The sequence below is a fragment of the Lolium rigidum genome, chromosome 5 (assembly GCF_022539505.1).
Source record: "Lolium rigidum isolate FL_2022 chromosome 5, APGP_CSIRO_Lrig_0.1, whole genome shotgun sequence".
NCBI lineage: Eukaryota > Viridiplantae > Streptophyta > Magnoliopsida > Poales > Poaceae > Lolium > Lolium rigidum.
Window position 1 is genome coordinate 211,546,080 of NC_061512.1, and position 23,341 is coordinate 211,569,420.

Here is a 23,341-nt window from a genome sequence, read left to right on the forward strand (position 1 = left end):
TTTGTAGTTTAGGGCATTAATACTTAGAAATGCACTTGCTATTTCAACTGTGCTGTCTTGATTTGTACTATTCCTCTTAGGTTTGCCACAAAATTTCTCTTACATGATCATGTTCAGTCCAACATCATAAATAAAAATAGATGATGAGTTCCAGAGATGAGATCAACTGTGCTGCCTTGATTGGCAAATGCTGCATTATGTAGCTTTCTTCTGCTAAATAAAAGCAAGATGTATGTTGTGATCACGAATAAGAACTTGTTTGATCTTAGTATTCATACTGCCTAGTATTGTCAAGCTCAGTATAAGTATCCTTATCCTTATATGCATGTATTGGTCTCTGACTAACACCTTATATTGTATTTATGAAATGCCCTTTTCATATGTAGTATGATGTATGCTTCATATTAACCCTCAATTTTGACAACCTTATTAATTTGCAGCGTCAGACTTGTCATCCACTACCAAATTTACATAGTTTACAAACTTTACATAGGACCTTGAATGATACTAGAACATCATAACTCAGTTGCTAAATCAACTACACATAGTTTAGCTGATGCGGGAAAGGGGATGGTTTACCTTCTGTCGGCTGTCGTCGGAGGCGGGAAAGGGGAAGATCTTCGGCTAGGGCTTCGGTCGGGCTCCGTGGCGGCGTCCGCGTCGAGGAAGGGCCGCGTCAGTGCGGCGTCCGCGTCGAGGAGGGTTGGGCGGATGAGGGCGGCGCGAGCACGGGAGGGTTGGGCGGACGAGGGCGACGCGGTGCGGGTGGCCAGCGAGGGCGGCGCCGGCGGGAGGTCTGAGGGAGGCGGCGACGGTGAGGAAGGAGGAGAGGGGAACGACGGTAAGGGAGAGAGGGAGGCAGGGGAGAGGGGCGCACCTGCGGTGGAGGGATCGACGGCAGCAGGGGCAGCGATGGCGGCGGTGGGGGATTTTTTCGTCGATTTGGCCGTGGAGGGGAGCGACGCGCACACGGCTAAGTCATGGAACTACTACCCCCGGCGTTTTGGCGTAAACGCCGGCGGTAACTTCGCACTCACTAACATGTGGGCCATAGTTAGTTTCCACCGGCGGAAAGGGCCTAATTCGCCGGGGGTATTTTTTTTCGTTCCCAGCTGGCAATACGCCTTTAGTTGTATAAGCATGTTAATTAATCAAAACCGAGTCCTTAACACAGTGGTGCCACTCTCGATCTTATGCTGAAGCACCCAGGTCGGGTTCGAATCCCTGTGGATGCAAAAAGGCCAAACTTTTTTTCCTTCCCTTTTCTAGCTAAGACTTAATTCTTAAATTGTAAAGTGCTTTTGGCGACATATGATAAAAAATCAATGAAGGATAAATTGCAAGACATAAATTTAGGATTTTAATTCTTGAATGACTTCAAAGTCCTTTCGGCGAGATCCGATAAAAAACCAAGACATAAATTTAGGATACACTTGAGAAGGACAAATGGTTGTTCGAGAGATAATTATTATAAATACACAAATGACTTCAAAGTCCCTTCCGCTTGGTCCTTGTGACCCCACCCGGTATCGTCGCGACTCCTTGTGTACGGAGGAACACTTGACCTAGGTAGCGTCGTCCTTCTTCTTCTTAGTGTGTAGGTTCTATCGTCTTCATCGGGTTCTTCCATCATTGGGTCTCCGACGAGGCCGTCGAAGTCTCTGCTCATCGGCAACTCCATCCATTCCGACGAGGGCCCTTTTTCCTCTCCTTACGACAACACGGGCCGGGCCTTGACGGGCCGGCTATGAAGAAGCATTGCTCGACGTGCTTAGCCAATACCCAAGGCTCATTTTGCGCGGTGGGGTTCTTGGTCTTGGATTTGGGGGCAGCCGCATGGTGGTGACATAAGCATCTTCTTTTGTGACGTCCGTAGCCCATCTCGACACGAAACATCGGTAGCTTCTCCCCGACGTAGTCGAGCTCCCGCATTTCCTCGATCCTTCCGTAGTACCTTTTCTTCTCTTCACCCGTGTACGATTCCATCGTCACACCCGAGTTCCGATAGTCGCTTCTTTGTCTCTCTCCTCTCGTGGAGAATGTGTAACCGTTGATGTCGTATTTCGATAAGTCATGAGGTTGGGGGCGGGCCCATAAGACAAGGCCAATATCATTTTGTCTACGTCGCTACCATTGGTGGGGGATTGGCATCAATCTGGTCTTTGAACCAGCTCGCGAAAGAGGAGTTGTGCGCTCTAAATACCTCTTCTTCCGTCATCGGCTTGTCAGCCCTCGCTCTTGATCATGTTTATGTGCTGATCCACCCAAGGCTCTACCTCGTTCATGTGCTCGTAGTGCTACTAAGTGGGCCCCGTTGAAGTCCTGTTCTCCTATCATCTTGATCCGCGTCGAGTTCCCTCTTGCCGCCGTTGTGGCCTACTCCCTCGAATCTGCCGAGGTGCTTGTTGGCGGGCAATCCAACCGGACGTGGGTCATCCTCGTTTAAATAATTCTTGCGAAAGAGATGCACTCCCGGTGAGAAAGCCCCGGACGATGCTTCCATCCGGATGTGCCCCGTTACGAACGTATCCTTTGATGAAGCCGTTCATTCTTTCTAACGCCATCATGTTGTGAAGGAACGCGGGCCCGAGATCCTCGATATCGTCCACTATATGCACCAGCAGATGGACCATGATGTCAAAGAATGCGGGCGGGAAGTACATCTCCATCTCGCATAGGATGGTGACGATCTCTTCCCGCAGCCTCCCGAGTTTCTTGACGGTTATCGACTTTTGAGTGATGACGTCGAAGACGTTACACTGTGCCGGCCCGCCGTCGCACAAACGTGTGGTTCCATTATCCCTGGATAGCAACCGGAAGTATCTCGCGTCATCATGACATGACAGTCATGAGACTTCATCCCGCTGAAGATTTTTTTCGTCGGGTCCAGCCATCTACGTATCAGCCCCGCGTAGCCTATGGGAAATTTGACTTCTAGGAGGCACTTGAAGAATTGTTCGAGCTCATCGGGATTTAGAGTGAAGCAGGAGGGGCGAGGAGTTTCGCGCTGCTTGGCCACCCTTTTGCGTTTGCGACCATCCATCTCCTCCTCCTGAGTTTCCTGGTCAACCTGCGCGAAATGAAGCTCTTTTCTGATATCAAGGGCCATCAGGTCGTGTCTTGCTTTCGACCCATCTTTGGTCCTCTTCGGCATGTTGAGCACAGGTGCCAAGCAAGCTCTCGCACACGTTCTTCGTGATATGCATGACATCAAGGCTATGAGGCGTACCGAGGATCTTCCAAGTACGGCAAGTCCCAAAACACGGACCTCCTTTTCCATACCCCCAAGAGCGGCCCGGGTTCCTTTTTCTTTCTCTTGTCTCCTTTCTTCCGCTTCCGGATCTTTATCTTACTCTGCCGGAGGGTAGTCTTTCCGAGTTTTTCAACGGAGTATCTATCTCTTCGTCGCTTCGCCTAGGTGGAGGTCCCTCGACCTCATCCTTCCCATTGAACAGGTCTCCACGCTTCCTCCACGGGTCATTCTTGGGAAGCCACATTCGATGCCTCATGTAGACGGTTTTTGAAGACACGGGATCCTTACCCAGCTGTAAAAACGGCGTCTTTTCCATGCACCTCACACATGCCTTGTGTCCGTGGCACACCTGGCATGCGATATATCCGTATCCAAGATAATCCTGCACCGTCGTCAACAGTGCGGCTTTCATACGGAAAGTTTCTTGTCCGTAGGCGTCCCAAGTTTCTATCCCTTCCTCCCACAGAGTGACTAGCTCCTCCTTCAATAGCTCGAGATACAGGTTGATATCGCTCCCCGGCCGCGTCGGCCCTTGGATTAGCATACTCATGTGTATGTACTTCTTCTTCAGTGCATAGCCATGGAGGGAGGTTGTACATCCATACAAACACGGGCCAGTGTCTGTGCTTGTTGCTTTGGTTCCCAAACGGATTGAGTCCGTTCGTGCTCGCACCCAACCCGATGTTCCTTGGTTCTTTCCCGAATTCTTCGTAATACTCATCGTCTAATGTTTTCCACCGGCTTGCATCCGAAGGGTGTGTTAGCACCGGGTTTTCAACCCGTTCTACATCACGCATCACCGCCTCCTTTCTTTCCGCGTGCCGCCGCATGAGCTTTGCTTCCTTAGGGTCCACGAAGTACCGCCGCGGACGGGGCATGAGCGGGAAGTACCACACAACTTTTCGAGGAGATTTTCTTGTCCCTCTCTTGTATCGAGATTCTCCACACTGTGGGCATGTATCGAGATTGGCATGCTCGTTCTGATATATTACGCAGTCACTGATGCACGCGTGGTATTTCTGGTGCGGTAAATCGAGAGGGCACACGATTTTCTTGGCCTCCTGTAGGCTACCGGCACACGTGTTATCTTTAGGAAAGTGGACCTTCAAGTATCCGAAGAGTTCGTCCACGCTTGTGTCCGTCCATTTGTGCTTTGCCTTCATCTCCATAATATCGAGAGCGTATCTCGTACGGCTCTCCTCCGTCCCACGAGCTGCGTCGTACAACGGAGTTCTCGAGTCTACCTCGAGTTGATCCAGGCCTTAGCCTTCCGTCTACCGGAGATTTTGGGGTCGGTCGATGTGTTGCCGAGAAGAAGTTCTTGAACATGACGGTCTCGCACGGCCGCAGCTTAGCGGGGTAATTCTACTCATGTCCTCGTCGGCCGCATGTTCTTCCCGGCCTTCTTGATCACCATCAACATGTGCGCCATCCTCTTCAACCTCGTCTCCATTGCCGTATGGGGCATCCTCTTCATCACCTTCGTTATCATCATCTCCACCATCATCATCTCCATCATCATCACCTTCGATATCATCATCTCCATCATCACTCATCCACCGAGTATGCCCCTCCATGAAACTATACCTGAGCAGGTGCTCATTCACTATGCCTGAAAAGGGGTCGAACAACGACCCTAGCTTGCATCTTCGACAAGGACACATTATATCCTTTCGCTTTTTTTGGTACATGTCGGCCGTCGCGCGTTCCACGTATCTATCCACGATGCTTTCCCTCATCTTGATGACCATCGTCGCCTACATGACAAGATAATTGATTACAACCGCCGCCTCGGTTTTCACGAAAAAATTCGGCATGACCTTTGCTAAATATTGTCATGCTCGGAGTTCCAAAAATTCGCCGTGAACGGAAGTTAATCAACATTCCGGCAAAACATTGGCAACTCAATGTTCCTACACACGTCAACAAATGCAAAACAATGCATTTACATATATGGAACGCGTCTTTTGCCATCACTAGTGACATAACCGTGACTTTTCACCAACTCATGAACATTCCACTCATTAGTTATATACCTATTAGTTGACGCGACGTCCAAAAGCACCGGAGAGACGCCGCACGTCGACTTTTATGCTCGACAGATCTAGAGATCTAGTAATAGAGAGATCTAGCTAGATCTAGTGGAAAAGGTGGTGGGAGGAGATAGATCTAGATCTAGATCATGCAAATCATGCTAGAGGGGCTAGGTAGTGCATGATTTGCTCAAATACATCATATTTTGTTGGTTGAAATAGCTAAAATGGGTGGGGGAATGGGATAACAAGTGCTTGGGTTGATTTTCCATCACATATGAGTGTGTGAGGGTGGTGGTAGGTGGCTGGTCGGGCTAATTAAATGGCCAAGCCCAGGTTACCGCCGGCGCCAACATGCGCGTTTGCCAGCGGTAGGGCCCATTACCGCCGGCACCTACGGCCCACAAACGCCGGCGGTAAGTGCAGGATGGGTGGCCCACCCAGCCACTTGTTACCCCCGGCATTTGCATTCTCGGGTTTGCCGGCGGTACAGCCCGCTACCCCCGGCGATTTGGGCATAAAACGCCGGCGGTAAGTGCAGGCTGGGTGGCCCACCGAGCCACTAATTACCCCCGGCATTTTCGTTTTCGTGTTCGCCGGCGGTAAAGCCCGCACCCCCGGCGCCTTGCGTTCAACTCGCCGGTCGTAGGGTTAGGCCACCCTGGAAGGTCTTACCGCCGGCATTTTCAAACCGTACTCGCCGGCGGTAAGGAGTGCTGCTATAAGGCTTTCCCTAGTAGTGGCAGTCCCCCCTCCGTTCTTTACCGGCGGCGTCCTAATGACTCTTTGTTTATGTGTTTTTTTATCTCCGACGCCGTAGTATCGAGGAACCCTGGGGAGTAATATATGTAGAGCTTTTAGGTCAAACAAAGTCCATGGGCGAACGATTGAGGCGAATCAGACCGGCGAGGGGGAAATTAAAGAGCACAGGTGGCGCGCCCATAGGGGAAGGGCGCGCCATAGGGACTTTTTCCCACCATGTTGACCTCGTGGTGTCCCACTTTATCTCACTTTGTTCATCTCGAAATTTCCGAAGCGTGGACCCTGAGCTTGCCCTTTATCGAGTCTTGTAGCTCCTGAAAAGTCAAAAATACTAAGAGCATGTGTTTTTTGCTAGACAGAGTTAGAACCATAGAAGAGGAGATTGTTTAGCAAAATCTCTGAAAACAATATAAAACATGCAAATAACATTATATAAGATGTAAATATATGGTAATATGTGGCAATAAACTACAAAATTCATGTATGCATTTTACATTCATCAGTGACCAACGATTGTTCTTTTCCCCATCCGTCCTCTCTCTTCCCTCTACAATAACTAAGAGTTCTCCTCGCTAGACCGGGCTGCTCGGATGTCATGTCCGCCGGAATAGATTGGCGGAGCTGGATAGGTTCTCTAGCAGTTCTAATTTTAGGCGTAAAGGTTCTGTAGGTTGGCCTTGTTCCAGAGCTTGGCGATATGCTGGGAACCGCGCGCGGATCTCGTTGGCCAAATCTAGGGTTTGTTGATGGTGCTCTTCCTCATTGCGGCGCTTCGGTGGGCGGAGCGAGGTGCGGCGTCGAAGACCTCTATCAGCAGCTTCATAAATAAGGCCTATGGTCTCCAGGATCGGCGATTCCTAGACTCGCATTTGTCATCTTCTATGTAGGCAAGGGGAGAAGAAGTTGTGTGCGAGCTTTGGGAGTTCAACCTTGCCGGATACGGGAAGCTTCTGCTGCGACAACGACGAGACGTGCCACAGTTGTCCATAGCAGGCCACTAATGTTCGATTCCAAATGCAGGCATCTGCCGACGCCATGGGAGGGTCATTTCAACCTTGAACAACGGGGGACCCTACTCGATGATGCAACGGGGGCATTCTTCGCCCTATGCCTCCCAAGTGGTGCGGTCCCCGGCGAGGAAGACGGTGGATGATGGTGGTAGCCATCTCGGATCTTTCGTGGTGAGACACGGGGACTCGAATGCTTTTTCAAAAATCTTCCGAGATCTACTATTTAAGGGCCTATTTGTATTTTTTACTTTTCTTGAGGCCCCTCTTGCAATTTGTCCCACCGCCTGGAATTAATGCAGCAAATCTCCTTCATACGGGGCCTATCCCGTTAAAAAATAAAGAGCACGCGGCAAGGTTCGATTATTATTATTTTTTGTTCGCGCGTCTCGAATTTAGCTGGGGACTCTGTGGAACAGCATGGATTAGAGCATCTCCAGTCGCGTCCCTCAAAAAACGTCCGACACGACGATTTGGGGTTCGTTTGGAGACAGTGCCGGACAAAAAAGAGACTAAAATATGTACAAAAATGAGGCCCTTCCCAGCCGCGTCCCTCAAACAGCGTCCGGATGCATGCATTTTAATAGAGGGGACCACCCCATGTGGGAAAAGTTTTTTCGATAAAGGATGCTTTATTACTTTTGGGAAAGCAATTACATCTAGCCTCTGCATAACCAGGATGCACACAACCGTTCAAAGTGTCTGGATTCAAAGTATATAAAACTAGGCGAAATACATATCAGAGCGATGAATCATATAACGCCTAAGGTGTGGGTGGTGCTGCAATCCGTAGACTATGATGCCACTCATGTAGGGAAAATGTATCCCTCGCCGTAGCCTCCAACCGTGCACAGACCTCCGTAAATAGGTCTCGGTTCTCCATCCGCTGAAGAGGTAACCACAAACGGAGAATACCTGTACATCTGTAGATGACTCGCAACAAAGAACAATTTTTATCGTTAAAAATCTTGTCATTTCTACTTAGCCGGAGTGCCCGATTAATCGCTAGCGTCCCCACCCTAAGAAGCAAATTAAACCTTGAATCGATACTGTGAAGCCAGTTGCCAAAGACATTGGCTACACTAGTCGGGGGATACAGGGTAGATGCTACTTGGATGACTGACCAAATAGATCTCACAAAATGGCACTGGAAAAAAAGGTGTTTAATAGTTTCATCTTGATGATAAAAAACACACCTAGAATTTTCATGCCAATTCCGCTTGACAAGATTATCTTTGGTAAGAATAACTTTGCGACGAAGATACCATCCAAAAAATTTAATTTTTAATGGTATTTTCATCTTCCAGATTTTCTTATTATTATCAACCGGTATATCAGAATGAAGAATCGCATTGTAAAAAGATTTGACTGAGAATGTACATGAAGATTCCATCTAAATTCATCCGGTTCAGGTGATAGGTGAATATCTCCCATATGGAAAAAGTAGGTGAGAGAAAGTGTGGGGAAAGAGAATAACATGTGGGGAGTAGAGGCTGCATGCATTGTCCGGACGCTGTTTTTTATGACGCCGAACATAAAATGGGACGCTATTTAGTTTTGGAGGACACGACTAAAACACATTTTTCTTCATTTATTATTCGCCGTCTCTCAAACATCATTTGAAGACGCGACTGGTGGAGATGCTCTTAGCGTGGCAGGCGCACCGGGCGTTTGGAGTATCGGATGGGGCGATGGCAGGCTGGGACGTCATCCATCCGATCCGACGAACAGCGCAGCTGGCCCGTTCCGCGAATCGGAAGACATGCGTGTGGTTTGTTGGCAAGAAAGCATGGCGAGGCGGGGGATGATCTGACGCTGCAGCAGTGCCCGGCGTGACAGCAATTACTCGGAAATGGAACTGCCCGCAGCGAGCAGGGTGGGAGAAGCGGCGAACTGCGGTGGGCGGGCAGCATTGATTGATCCGGCTTGCCCGTTTCAAATCGGGCAACCGGCAGCCTCTGCGGCAACAACATGGTCCCACGCTCTGCGCCCTGCTGGGGCCCACGTGTACAAGTCCTACTGCTCTAGCCAGTAGCGGGAGCGCGCGCGCGCAGGACCGTCGCATCGCGAGGAGTTGAAGCGCGGGCCCCGCCGGGACGTGGACGCGTCAGTGGCAGGCGGGGTACGTGCGGGCGGCGTGGGTCGCGTCGCGTCTCTGGCCCAGGGGCAGGGGGACGCCGGGCCTCGTTCTGTCGCCTCTCCCGCCGTACGGCCGGCGCACCCAGCTCGCCATATCTTGTGCCACCGTCACGCTTTGGGTACGCTGCCGCTCCCCCGAACGTGCAATCAATGTGTGGTACTACTACCACTGCTCCGCGTGTTACTGGGACGGAAGGACGGACGGACGATGTACCGGCGGCGATCGATGCCCATTTAATCTGCGTGCAAGTGCAGCGTCCTTCTTCAGCCAAGACATTTGAACTTCGACGCAAGAAATTTTATGAACCTCGCGCCCGTCTCCTATACCTAGCGCCCTGTTCACGTAAGCCTCTGTCGTACTTTCATGCGTCAGGTTTCCGTATCCATGGACGCTCCACGGTCACGCCGAGTGTCCGCCGAAAAAGACGTAGGACCCACGCATTAGTGGTAGGGAGGCTAATATTATTCCCGCCAGTGGCCATTCCTGCGCGAAAAATCAAAGTAGACCAGCGCGAGGCAAACCCGAAGGCGACAAAGAAGGTGCTCTCCAAGGAAGAGAAAAGCGTTGAGGCTGCGAAGCGTCGCGGCCGGCGCAGGTACCTGAAGGAGAAGACTGCTGCGGCCGCCAACCAGCAGGCGTGGCAGGTGCAGATGAAAGCCGGCTTCACGCAAGTAGCCCTCCATCCAAGCTTAGCGGAGGGCTACATGCTCGTCAAGCGAGAGGGGATCGCCGGCGTCGCTCCTCCGGCTTCGTCGGTGAGCTCGATAAGTTCCCAGCTGCGTCCTGGAACTCCCGCTCCCTTGCGTGCCACCCGGCGTCGCGGTTCGCCTCCGGCGTGGCTCCGGTGCAGGGGCGCCGGTTCCCGACCTCAACCGGATGCCTAGAAGCGGTGACTCATGCCGGGCGCGACACACAAGACGCGCCAGCTGCCGGAGGAGAGCATGCCGGAGCCCTGCATCCTGTTCGACGAAATGACAATGCCTGCCCCGATGACGGATGACCCGATACGTGAACTGTCTCAATGTGTGCGACTGTCGTGTATCATGCATCTGACGCGCGGTCATTCGTAGGCCTGTTGGAAGGATAGCCATGAGACAGACATCCATGCCATGATCTTCGGCGGCGGCTTCGTTGGCGACGACCGGGTCGGGACATGCCCGTAGGATGAGTGGGCACCGACGCAAGATGCGGAGGACATCACTAGCGCACAGCTGTTTCTCCACCAAGGCCACTTAAACACAGCCAACACCCGTGTGCGTCGACGACTTTTTCGACGCGCCAACAGAGCCTGTCCTCACCACCGACAATGCTACCAAGAAGAAGGGAGAGAGCCACATGACAAAAGGATTCATCGACGACGAGGACAAGTGTTTGTGCGACGCGTGGCTGGCAACAAGCCATGACTGTATTAATGGCGCCCAACAAAAGGGCAAGGTGTATTGGGCCAAGGCCGTGCAGGAGTACAACGAGACCGAGATGCACCCGCCCTACCACATCCCAAGCCCTCGTACGGAAGAGTCCCTCAGAAAAAGATGGGACTACGTCAAACAAGAGACAAGCAAGTTTTGCTCGGCCGTCGAACATACTAAGAGGCACCCCGTAAGCGGCGTTGGCGTCATTTCAGTTGTAAACAAGATACAAGAATCATCATTCTATTCTATTTACATCATTTTATGTGCATCATTGGCGGCTTTGGCGTGATTGCAGGTATCCCGGGCCTTGGAGAGGTTCAGGGCAGTGCATAAGAAGGGGTACCATATGGTCCATTGCTGGGAAAGGCTCAAGGACGCGGAGAAGTGGAAGACAAGCTTTGCGGCCTACGATGAAGCTGTGAAGAATGGTACATCGGTCAACCTCGACGGCAAAGACGACGATCATGGCCGTCAAGCCCTTTCACCTCGTCCCCGTGGCCATAAGGCTACCAAGGCCGATCTAGCCTTCACCCAGAGCCTGGAGAAGATGATGGCCGACAATCAAGCCGTCTTGGCTGCTGGGGACGAGAAGAGTCGTCTGGAAAAAGATGTCGCATCTTCCATCTTTCTCAACCTCACGAAATAGGTCATTGAGGTCCAAAGGATGGACGTCGAGGCCAAAAAGGTAGACGCCGAGGCCAGGAGGATGGACGCCGAGGCCAAAAAGGCAGACGCCAAGGCCAAGACCCGTGCAGAAGACACAAGGATCATGCTAGCCGAATTGAGCGGCGTCGATAGGAGTGTCGCGATTTCCACTGAGCAGCTAGCGTACACGGTACATATACGTGTACCGATCTGATCTCGTGATTCATGAATCCTTCGTCTCGTCGCAGTCTGTGGACCTCTCTTATTTCCTACGCTCATTTTCTACCTACAGGCCCTTGTACGCATGTATCTGAACGCCACCAGGTGGGCCTTGTAATGCATAGCCCAAAAAAATGGGCTCCTAAATTTTCTGGGCCCAGGGAAGCCGCCCCGCTCGTCCTGCCCAGGGCCGGGCCTGATAGCACCTTCTAAGATAAGTGATCTTCGGTACTTTGTTTGACAACGAGATCTCCTTCTCGATGTCAATGGTGGTGCGCGTAATCTTGGCATTGCAACTCTAAAATTATGGGATATCATTCGTCGATATTTAAATGTTTCATGTTTGATATCTAGGTTATGTTGCCTATAGAAAAAACGAAGATTGTGCCATGGAGCAAGAAAGAGTTTGAAGATCTCGAAGATCCGCTAGTTTTCTTGTAGGTTTTACTGTGTAATAGCTGTTGATAAAGCTATTGTATTTCTACCCTGTGTTATTTGCTATTACAAATATAATATGTGGTATTATTAGACTGTAAAGAAATTTGCTTTGAACTTTTAGGAAATACATACATAGCTGCTTGGATTCCATTTCTGATCAGCAATGTTTATCACCTTGGCACTGATCGACTAGTAGGTGTAATCATCGTGTTTTGTCGCCGTTGCGCGCTGATGGTCCGCCCGCGCCACCCAGCCCCCATACCGGCTGGCCCCATCGCCATGAGCAGCACGGTCGAACAAACAAACCCACACAGTGCGCGAGCGACAGTCCCATCTCATCTCATCTCATCTCCTCCGATCTCCTTTCTCTCTCATTAAACCCCACCCTGCTGCTGCTGCTAAACCCCACGCGCCCGGACCTGCTATTATTGCCCGCGCAGCGCGCCTAGCCTATATGGCACCACCACAGCAGAGACTCCTCGCCTCCGCTCCGCTCCGCCTTCTTCATTCATTCATTCCTGCCGCCTGCCTGCTATTCCCCTCTGCCTCCGCCCCTCTTCCTCCTCGCGCCGCACCAGGAGACGACCCAGCCAGCCAGCGCCTCCTCCCACCCGCGCTTTGCCTTCCTCCTCGGCCCCACCGCCCTCACCGCGGTTCCTCACGCCACCACCGCCGGCATCTCCGCTTCCACCGCCACTACTAGCGGCAGTGGCCGTCTTCCAGTTCCACCTGGCGCCCCTAATGCGCGCAGATAGCTGAGCCCGAGGGACACGACATGGGGGAGGAGGCGGCGGTGGTGGTGGTGGAGGCCCCGAGGCCCAGGTCGCCGCCGCGGTACCCGGACATGTGCGGCCGCCGCCGGATGCAGCTGGAGGTGCAGATCCTCGACCGCGAGATCACCTTCCTCAAGGTGAGTCCAGTCCTCCCTCTGACTCGAGTTAAGGCCACACGTACGGCCGCGCGCTACCTCCTCTGCTCCACTGCTCCTCCGTCTCCCATCCCTTTGACTTCGCCGGTTCCGATTTTTAAAAATCCGGGGAGATCCGATTCCTCGTCGCGCAACCGAGAGAAACAAGTGTATGTAGAACAAGGTAGGAGCAGACCAGTAGTAGCGCGAGCGCCATGTTCAGTCAGTCCTTGTTAATTTTCTAGGCTCTGATACGTACGGTTCCCCGCTTAATTTCCCCGATTTGTTTACCGCTACTACCACCTGTGCTCCTGCATCTAGTCTAGGGTTTAGTATTTTAATCCGGTTCGGTTCTTCGAGTTTGGGGATTCGAGCCTACGACTAGTGCGAACTGCGAACGCAGTGCAGCGCGGTGCGCGCAATGAATCCGAGGGCGAGGCAGGCTTTGCCCGCTTTGGGTGAGCCGCGGACGTACCTTTGTCGCGCCCGGTCCGGTTCCTTGCGGAAAGAGGAGGAGGCATGGGCAGTGGCCAGCCATCACCCATGAGTGGCCTTGTCAGGCTATGGAAGCGCTGTCGTGTCTCCGCCCTCGCTACCTCCACACGCACACGGCACGCATCGTGGCCACTGCAGAAGCCTCGCGGCCATGCCATCTAGCGCTCGAGTCTTTTCATGTGCTAGTGGTACATTCTGTGCTGTTTTTTACCGTGTGGGAAGGGAAGGAGATTTACCTTCGCTGCAAAGGGAGGGCTCTGCTTTCCACGAGGGGCAGATTTGATTTTCCGAAGGCGTCCAGGCGACGGGATTCTTTCTTTCTTCTTTGTGCTATAGGAGTTGCTTTCGAATCATCGTCGTAGCTTTGCTTTTCGAAAAGATGTTGGAGTTATCGCCCGTAAAGCAGCAGCGATTAGCCCCAGACTATCATTACCGCTTTTAAGCATCGGTTTGCTGCTAGTACTACGACAGACAACCTTAGTTCAGTCAGTCAGTCATATGCTCTGGGTTCAAATCACATTTTCTATTGACGTGGCCAGCACCCCTACCCTGACTATGTGATTTTGCTGCTGTATTAAGTTTTCTGTAAATGGTTTGAGGTCTTGGTAATTTTCTACGCCTTGATTCGAATAAGCATTAGCTGCTCCTGAGGCTGGTTAACTTTACTGCTTTCAGCTTTTCATGCATATGAAACGGCGTGGCTTTGACATTAACCTGCTTTCGCAGGACGAGCTGCATTTACTTGAAGGAGCTCAACCAGTGTCACGTTCTGGATGCTTGAAAGAGTATGCACTTTACTACCATCCCTGCATTGCAAACTGACATTCCTGTTCAGATTCATCGAGCTAATTAAGTTCACGATGAAATCCATGTTCATTTACTCTAGTATGCATGCATTTGCTGTTTATGATTTCTTATCAACAGCGTTGCAAGAGGTGCGGCCACATGTAGGGATTTAGCTTGTGACATGCTGCCCCCATAAAATGTTTATGTCACTTTGGTCTATGGGAACTTTTGTTTATCTGAAGTTATCCATGGAATGTGTACTAAAGATCTAAGCTGATTTTCCCCACAGATACATTCACCATACAGGCTCATTTGACCCATTGATCGAACATTTCTACCACTCTTCGCTCCAAGTTCTAAATATATCGTGTTTTAGTGGTATTGCTGGGTTGTGTTACTTTGTACATGATATTGCTCTTGAACTTTGCAAAGCATTGGTGCTAATATCCTTGAACAATACTTTTCAGGGTAAATGAGTTCGTTGGCAACAAACAAGATCCACTAATACCAATGTACGACCCCCTGTACTCGAGCATCCAATTCCTTTTAAGCATGTACAGTGTTTTTTGATGACACCATTTTTTCCCAGTAAGAAAAGGAAGCATCGCTCCTGCCGTCTTTATTGGTGGATCAGGTATGTGTTCCCCCACTACATTGCTTTCAGGCATTTAATGGCACGAGTATGCAAGTTGTGGTAATGATTCATCTTGGACTGACTCTTAAGAGTTCAATAGAAAAATACAATCAAAGTAGTGGCTTAGTGGCAAGTTTGTATTTTCTCCCTCTGTAGGTCAGAAGGGAATTTACTGAACTAGTGTCTTTCTAGATTCTGCCTGGAGAGTCCAAGTTAATATTACCCTCACATCTACTTGAGAAAACCAGTAGATTGCTATATTTTCAGTCTTGTTTTTTTTGGAAAATTGATACAGCAATTTGATACGCTGTCTTGATTTATCAACCAACAGGCTTAATTTTCCATATTTTACTTCCGTAGTTTGCAGTACTATTTTACATTGGATTCCTACCATTTTATGAGAGTACTGATGTCACAGAATTTGTTAAAGAATGACATATCAATAGCAAATAGCAGTATGTGAGTTATTCACTCCACTTCTGATTTCTGATGCTTGTTTTCATATGGCATGATAGTTATTAGCCCAGAACTCGTAATCTTCATTCTAGTAGAGTACACAAACAGTTAACAACAGTTGATACAACTTCGCCTGGATCTTAAGGGTAAACTTTTTCAAAGAAAAGAGAGGTGAAATTTTCATGTCATCATTGTAAGGGTGCAATGTTCATCTGTTGACGTAGTAAATGAAAATACATCGTCTTGTCTAATTGAACTTCTATCAAAATTACCCCTACTATGAGTCTGACAGCACTGAACTAAAATTGGCGAAAATGTTTCTCTTGCAGATCAAAATTGTGCGTATGCGCTTCATGGTTTTGCTGCTCCTGCCAATGCTTACCCAAGTGCAAAAGGCCAAGGTGCTTCGACTGTTCATGCTGCGAACCAAATTGCTCGTGCTGTAGTCCGAACTGCAGCTGCTTCAGCATTCCCGCGTGCTGCAAACCAGGCTGCGGCTGCTTCAAGACCTCCTCATGCTGCAAGTCCCAGTGCAGCTGCAGCAGCCCAAGTTGCTGCACCTGCAGCCTCCCAAGCTGCAGCAGCTGTAACCCTTGCGGCGAATGCAAGCCGGGATGCAGCTCATGTTCTGGCAGCTGCTGCGATTGCAAGCCAAGCTGCAGCTGCGCGGATTGCTCTTGCCCCCAATGCGCAGGCTGCTTCAGCTGCTTCAAGCTCCCCAACTGTGCCTGCACGCAATGCTTCAAGTGCCAGTCGTCGTGCTGCAAGGGGCAGCCGTCCTGCTTCAAGTGCCAGTCGTCCTGCTGCGACAAAGGCGGCTGCTGCAGCGGCGGATCGTGCCTCAGCTGCCCGAAGCCGTCGTGCCCCGAGTGCTCCTGCGGGTGCGTCTGGTCGTGCAAAAACTGTACAGAGGGATGCCGGTGCGCCCGGTGCGGCAACCCGTGCTGTGCTGGCGGGTGCTTGTGTTAGAAGTAGTAGACCTCTTTTCTCTTTTGGTAGTAGATGTTCTTGCGCTTGTTGTTAGATTGTTCAGGCCTTATGGGTTCGTTCAGACTTTGGTATATGGTGTTTCACATGTAAAGAAATAGCTATCCTTTTCAAGAATCCTGATGATGCAATGAAGTGCGTATAGCCAGGTTATGCGATGCTTTTGGGATGTGCACATCGTCAACCTTGTTGCATGAACTTTTTTATTGGCAATAATGTGCAGGAAACACGAATGAGGTTATTATATGGATTGACTTTTGAGGTTCAGCACTTGAGAATTCCCTAAAAATGGGATGGTTTGAGGTTGTTGATTCTGCTCACTTCCATCTGAAATCATCGAAACTTCTCCAGATTTTCCACTGTTTGTTTTACTCGGGAAAGCGCGGCGAGTCAAACGCACATCAGCCGGCCGGCCTTTCGAGGAAACTAGCCGCGAGTTACTCACTCTACCAGTTTCATTCACTGAACAGTGGGCCCCATTTTCAGCCCGGACCCACAAATCAGTCTGAATTTTTATGCAGAAGTGCTCGATACAATGTGGCAGGTCTCGAGAGTCGAGACCGGCCGCCGTGACCGCGACCGTCGGACGCTTTGCTTTGCTTCGTATGCAAGTACACCGACTACCAAGTTCGCCAATCGCTAATCCAATTCCAGTGCTGCCGCTCGAGCTATCAAATCCAAGGCTCTAGTCCAAGCCCGCCGCCGGCGCCCGCGACGATGAGTGACCAGGAGGCGCCCTGTGACCTCCACTCCCCCGCCGGCACCGACCCACCGACGCCGCACCCGCGTCCGCCTCTACCAGCCGCCACCGCCGCGAGGTCGCGCCCCCTCCGCCTCGCATTCCTCTGCATCTCCGTGTCGATGGCGGCGGCGTGGCTCGTGGAGCCCTTCGCGGCCGCCGCCGCCGCCGCGGAGCTGCCCGCGCCGGCGGTCGCCGCCACGGTCCTGCTCCTCGCCGCCTGCTTCCACGGCACGGTCCACCTCGTCCACTCGGCCACTCCTTCGCCGCGCCCCGCCGCCCACCCGCCTTCGCGGCGGCGGCGGCGAACGCCGCCGCGACGGTCGCCGTCACCGTCGGGGTCGGGGTCGCGTCGTGCCTGCACGGTGCCTGGGGAGCTCCCCAGGAGCACATACCGGCCTATAGCTGACTGGCATTCCGGCTTCGGGTATGTCGTTTCTGTGGTGTAGGTGCTGCGTCCATTATACTGATGTACATTTTGCAAAGGAGTTATACACACAAATTGTAGGTAGAAGGTGAACCCCCAAATGTCGTTTAGGTTCTGCGTCGATTATACTGATGTACATTTTGCAAAGGAAATATACACACAAATTGGAAATAGAAGGTTGGACCCCCAAATGTGGCGTGCTGATTTGCTTTGTTCGCCAGTAGTTTGTAACCAAGGGAAACGTATGTTGGACCAACAAACATGTTCAAGTGTACGTGATCCCAAATTTGGCTGTTGTTGACAACACCATTGTAATGCCTGTTTCAGTTTGGCACAACAGTCCAAATGAATTCCCCTTTATGTGAGTTCAGGGTCACTGTTACACGCCTTGCATGAAAGAATTTGTAGCTAGCAGAATAAGAGAAGAGTACCATTTCAAAGTAACATAGAAGAATTGCATGTGAAGCTGATTCCCTTTTATTTGATACTGTATTATTTTTAGTTCAGACATGCATACTGCATAACTTTGTGGCCGAATTCAGTTATACTATAATTAGTAAAGATAGGCCTTAAAGGGGTTAAGATAAGTCATCATTATCAGTCCAGATTGGTACTCGAGGATACAGGAAAACTACTTAAGTAGCCAATGATTTTAGATCATCTCCTTACGCGTCTCTAAGATTTTGAAATAGAAATTTGTTCTGCAATGTGAAATTATTCAGCACTTCATGCTCTACTATAAAACAACTTACCTAAATTCCAATATTTTAAATATGTATATAGTAGTAGTACAATGTAAGTGGTGCAGGCGGTAATGTGAATTAATTGATGGCTAGCATCCTAATGAAACTGATAAAGCATGATAAGTAAGGGGAGTATTATCGAAATATATCAACTCAGAAACAGAAACACATTTCGTTATCCTGGGTAGTTAATAAATTTATGTGTACATTTACTTGATAGTATCAAGGTATGTGCTCTATTTAGGATTATAATGTTAATCCTCGAAATCCATGCATACTTTAACTTTCTTGGTGAATTTTCTGTCATGAGACTGTCAAATTGCGATGAACTTATGATTTGGAGCAGTAGAGTACATATGTTGAGAATAAAATAATACCGCCAGTTTTCAGTGAGATTTCAATGTTCCTGTAGTTACGCTGGAAAAGAAATGGGTCCTTCATTGCAGTTAGAAGCCCACAGAATTTTTTTAATGTGGAAATTATTCAAGAGAGATATAAGCATATACAAAAGAGAGCTTTGAGAATACTTCGGTCCATTCCAAACTGCTACAAGCAGAACTTCTTTGTACTGAATGGAATATTTTTTATGCCAATACTTTCTAGTTCAAAAAGAGAAGGTGTTCTTTTATATTGCTTTTGCCATAGTGCATTTACTCTAATGTTTGAAGCTGGGAAAGAAAGTTCTGTTTGCAATGGGACAGGTAAGTAGGAGAAATTGAGAATTCAGGTGCCCACTAGTTGGGGGATTAGGACCCATTGTATTAAGATGACCTTCTGCTACACCCAGATTTGGTCACCAGTTGTCTGTACTGTCAATCTGCCATACAGTGGCAAGTTACTAAAAGGTATATTTATGTGTGCTTGGAGTAATTCTGCTTGTGATATCCGTTGGTGATAGGGCTAATACATTTTTTTCTGGAACAGCTAATCCATGATCTTGGAATATCGTTGTGCTTACTTTGGTATGAATTCTCACATGCTTGAGTGAAATGGAAACTCAATTTCTAAGGGCTCAGCTGTAGGACTTATCTTTTAAAAGCAGATGGTGCAAGAAGCTGTACAGATAAATGTTTCGATTTTCATAAATTTTGTAGGAACTGTGTATCGATATGAAGTATGCATGTGATAATATAACCTTTTGTTTTCCCATTGACACCACATGATTATATTGTTGCTCCTTATACAGTGTAGCCAAATATGAGCTCTTAGCTTTAAGAATGGTGATGCTGTTTCAGAATCCTAATGCTGCATAGATGACTTAAGCATTCAAGATACCAACCTTATTATGTTCCTCACTAAAGTTTTAAGCTATATATAAGTCCCTAAAATGTTTTCCAGTGCACTAAACTGTACCGTTGCTCTGTGTCTATGTTGCAGAAATATATGACGACTAATAGAGCAACATTTATTGTTCGTTTTTGGTATGGGAAGTGCCTGATGCATTTAATTTACTGGGCAAATTAGAAGTTCTTAACATGTACATTGTAAGAAAGTATGTATTCTGTATGAACTGTGATGCTGATCTCATCTGTCAAACATGTCAGTTTGAACAAAATAAACATGTACAAATATTTTGAGCTTCAGTGTTTATCACATTTACAGTGTTACTATAAGCCGATTTGTGCAAGCTCCATTTAGATACATTTCATTATTATTAACAATATTTGATAGGGGTAGATTCTGCTGGTATATACCAGATGCATCTGTGAACACTGTATATAGATTAATGTCCTGGTTAGAGCAGACACATGATATTCAGTAAATGGTACTGTTATATGAGCGCTATATATGTGATGAGAATTGAGATATCAAACATTTAAGACTCCTTGTGTTGGTCTTGGTTTCCAGATGCTCTGGTGTTGGTTCTCCCAAGATACTTTTTAACATTTTTGATCTACAGGCTTCTCATTAATAGTTTTTGCACATATGATTCATTAAGATCAATATACCAGCAGAATTTACTCCTATCAAATACTGTTAATTTCTGTAAATGTTGTGCACAGATGCATACAATCCTTCGATTCTGGTGGTTACGTTCTTATCGGGTTATCTGATGTCTCAGCTGGACAGGTAAGACCTAATTTACACAAATATACATTTCCCGTTAATCTCATGTCCAGTAGCTAGTTTCTCAAGCTTTCTTCTGTGAACAGGTTCACACTTGAAGCTTAATATTGCAAAGCTGATGTTGACTTGACCTTAACCCTTTCGGGTCAACCTACAATTTTCAGGTGACTTGTACTTGCCTCTGTCCCCCAGCATTTGTATTTACTGATATAGCATGCGTTCAGTCCATCTTTCTAGTATTACCCGGCACCATCAACATCAACTTGTGACAGTGTCGGTTTCATGTCGCATTTCCCCTTTTTGTAAAGAACTACAAAATATTTACATGTCAACGTTTATGTTCCCACTTCATTGTGAAAAATTGAGAATATTGGACCATCATTTTAAAAGTACAAAGTGAAAGAAGAAATGGACATCCTTTTTTAACTAGATCATTCATTTGTACACAACAGCTATGAACAACAATCCTAGCCAAAATCAATACTGGACTTTTGTCACACTATTTTGCATCCCTATATTATCTAACACCCATTGTCACTATCAAGAAGAAAAGAAAGACACCCTCTAATCTGAAACAAACCGATGTGACATTGAATCACATCTTTATAGTATGGACATACACACCATTTTGTCCTACTCACTTTCCCTACCCTAGTCCTATGCCCCCCTCTCCCGGCGGTAGCTCAACGACCTTTGTTGCCGCCACTGGGCACCGGTGTACCTGGTAGTTAGCCCGTCGCGGCCATGGAGCACAATGCCGGTATGTATCGCGGAGTCAGGATACTTCTGCCGGTGCCTGTCTTCATGGTTCTGGCGATGGTGTTGGTGCTTCTCGACCTCCACCTTCATGTCCACCACCTTGTCCTCCTCCACAATAACTGTGAATACAAAAGGGCCCACAGGAAAGAAGTCATCCATGCTAAGCACGGGCTCGAGTGCTTTGACCACCTCCCGCATAGTGGGCCTTGATTTTGGGTTCTGGCTGAGACACTTGTAGGCCACCAATGCTGCCACCTCGGCACCTTTGCAGGAGTATTGGCACTCCAAAGCTGGGTCCATGACCTTGTACAACCTGTCGGAGCGCTTCAGGTACGGCCTAGCCCAGTCCACCAGGTTCTGCTCCCTCGGCCGCCGCGCTCGGTCCACTGATCGCAGACCAGAGAGGAGCTCTAGGAGGACTACGCCAAAGCTATATACATCGCTCTTGGCTGTCAAGTGGCCTGTCATGATGTACTCTGGCGCTGCATAACCGTGCGTCCCCATGACACGTGTTGTCACGTGTGTCTCGTCGCCCTCAGGCCCATCCTTGGCAAGCCCAAAGTCGGACAACTTGGTGTTGTAATCCTGAAATATCATACATTGAATTTTCGTTAAGGAAAATGTCCCGAAGTGCGATATAAGATAAAGATTTCTCAAACTGGATATAAGGCAAAGTTATTTTTGCAAATGTACTACGGTTCACGTATTACTATTCTAAGGGTATTTCTGTGGGATTGACCATGCATAATGGCTAAATGTATATTGATTAGTTGGATGGTGAGGCTAGGACATGTAGGATATCTCAAGTTTGGCATGTATCCAAGAATCTTCAGAGTTCCGGTCAGGTCACAGTTGCCCATAGCACACTGGGCCAACTTGTTTCAGAAACATGACATCTTGAGTGATTCTACTGGTCAAGGGCTGAAGGTTTGAAATTAAGATTTGGGATCAATTTAGTTTTTGTCAAGTAGTCCCAGTAGAAGAGGTGTGAAGTATTGTTCAAAGCCTTTTGTTAGTAATCACTTGTACTGTTCCCAAATGAGATAGACATTTCAAAACCGTTTTTTTCCTTGGCAGAAAGGCTTAAGTTACGAGTGGCGTACCGAGTCGAGCAAGATGTTTGAGGCCTTGAAGTCGCGGTAGATCACCGGGGGGTCGGCGTCATGGAGAAAGGCAAGGCCCTTGGCTGCACCGACAGCGATCTTCATCCTCGTCATCCACGGTAGAGAGCCATTAATACCTAAAGTAAAGAGGATGTTTCAGGTCAGTTTCCTCCTCCACGTTGACCAAGAGTTGTGGCTAGGAAGAACCAAGAAGTTGGTAGGATAAATATATTTTAAAACCAAAATATCTAATATCTACAGCCAGTAACTTTAAAAAGGAAAAGAATTGTTCCTCTGGAAGGCAGATAGCAGCTCAGCTATCCTCTTGACTTTAACAGAGAAGAAACTTCAGGGGACAAGAGCAGCTCATCGCTAATGGACCAGATGGCACCCGTACGTGCCCAGATTTTTCCAGATTAACACAATTGTTTATATTGCTGGTCCCAAGAAGCACCAAACTGATCCTCAGGATCATCAATTGAGAGGAGAAAGCAGTGAAGAACTCACTTTTGAAGAGGTGGTTCTCCAGGCTGCCGGCGCTCATGAACTCGTAGACCAGCATCCGGTGCTTGTCCTCGTAGCAGTACCCGATCAGTTTCACCAGGTTCTTATGCCTCAGTTGCCCGAGAAAGAAGACCTCAGCCTACAAGAACAATCTCAAATAAGCTTGCCATTCATCATTCAGAATGAGGATTGATGCGGCAAGCATCTGATCGAGCATTGTCAGATGGCATTTTTTAGGACTCTGGTTCGCACTCACCAGCCACTCCTTGTGGCCCTGGGTGCCGCACTCCAGGTCAAGGTACTTGACGGCGACCGCTTGCGCAGCCAGCCTGGGGCGGAGCTTGTCGTCGACGACGCCCTTGTAGACGGGGCCGAACCCACCGCTGCCGAGGTAGTTGGCGCGCGAGAAGTTCCCCGTCGCGACGCGGAGCTCGGCGTAGGTGAAGGCGTGCAGGTTGGAGCCAGACATCGTCAGGGATAGGTCCTCTGGCGACAGTGTCCCCGACGAGCTGAGGCTCCTGAATGACATCCTCGAGGATGACCTCGGGCTGCCCTTCCCCCTTCGCCCGATTCGGCGTGCTGATGCAGAATCATCGTCATATTCGTCCGCCACTGCGCCGCCGCCGACGCAGCATGAGAAAGGGTTCCAGGATCGCACAGCCATGTCAAGAACAAGTTCTGATGATGCAGGTCAAGAATGGTTGTGGTCTCTCTGGAGCTCTGAAGTTCAGGGGAGCTCGCTGAAGAGAAGGCAGGGATGGACCTGGGGAGGCTTGGAGTGGTTTGGAGTGGCTAGCTGCCTAGCTTGGCCTTTATATAGGTGTG

At 49.0% G+C, this 23,341-nt stretch overlaps 2 protein-coding genes across 2 annotated transcripts; one reads left to right on the forward strand and one right to left on the reverse strand.

Moving 5' to 3' along the window:
- The first annotated feature begins 12,684 nt into the window (after positions 1–12,684).
- Positions 12,685–16,156, forward strand: LOC124651249 (guanine nucleotide-binding protein subunit gamma 4-like). Its single transcript, XM_047190364.1, has 5 exons — positions 12,685–12,819; positions 14,038–14,096; positions 14,565–14,609; positions 14,687–14,731; positions 15,517–16,156. The coding sequence occupies exons 1-5, from the start codon at positions 12,685–12,687 to the stop codon at positions 16,154–16,156; spliced, it is 924 nt and encodes a 307-aa protein (XP_047046320.1).
- A 4,396-nt stretch (positions 16,157–20,552) lies between these two features.
- LOC124652630 (serine/threonine-protein kinase RIPK-like) lies at positions 20,553–23,341 on the reverse strand. Its single transcript, XM_047191673.1, has 4 exons — positions 22,773–23,341; positions 22,520–22,655; positions 22,013–22,149; positions 20,553–21,494 (listed from the first exon to the last, which is right to left on the reverse strand). The coding sequence occupies exons 1-4, from the start codon at positions 23,178–23,180 to the stop codon at positions 20,808–20,810; spliced, it is 1,368 nt and encodes a 455-aa protein (XP_047047629.1). The 5' UTR covers positions 23,181–23,341; the 3' UTR covers positions 20,553–20,807.

Excerpts from the sequence above, each read along its gene's own strand:
- LOC124652630 (XM_047191673.1), bottom strand. The coding sequence starts at position 23,180 with ATGGCTGTGCGATCCTGGAACCCTTTCTCATGCTGCGTCGGCGGCGGC. Across the intron at positions 22,656-22,772 it reads AGGGCCACAAGGAGTGGCTG|GCTGAGGTCTTCTTTCTCGG; the intron begins GTGAGTGCGAAC and ends TTGTTCTTGTAG. Across the intron at positions 22,150-22,519 it reads GGAGAACCACCTCTTCAAAA|GTATTAATGGCTCTCTACCG; the intron begins GTGAGTTCTTCA and ends TCTTTACTTTAG.
- LOC124651249 (XM_047190364.1), top strand. The coding sequence starts at position 12,685 with ATGGGGGAGGAGGCGGCGGTGGTGGTGGTGGAGGCCCCGAGGCCCAGG. Across the intron at positions 14,097-14,564 it reads CGTTCTGGATGCTTGAAAGA|GGTAAATGAGTTCGTTGGCA; the intron begins GTATGCACTTTA and ends AATACTTTTCAG. Across the intron at positions 14,732-15,516 it reads CGTCTTTATTGGTGGATCAG|ATCAAAATTGTGCGTATGCG; the intron begins GTATGTGTTCCC and ends TTTCTCTTGCAG.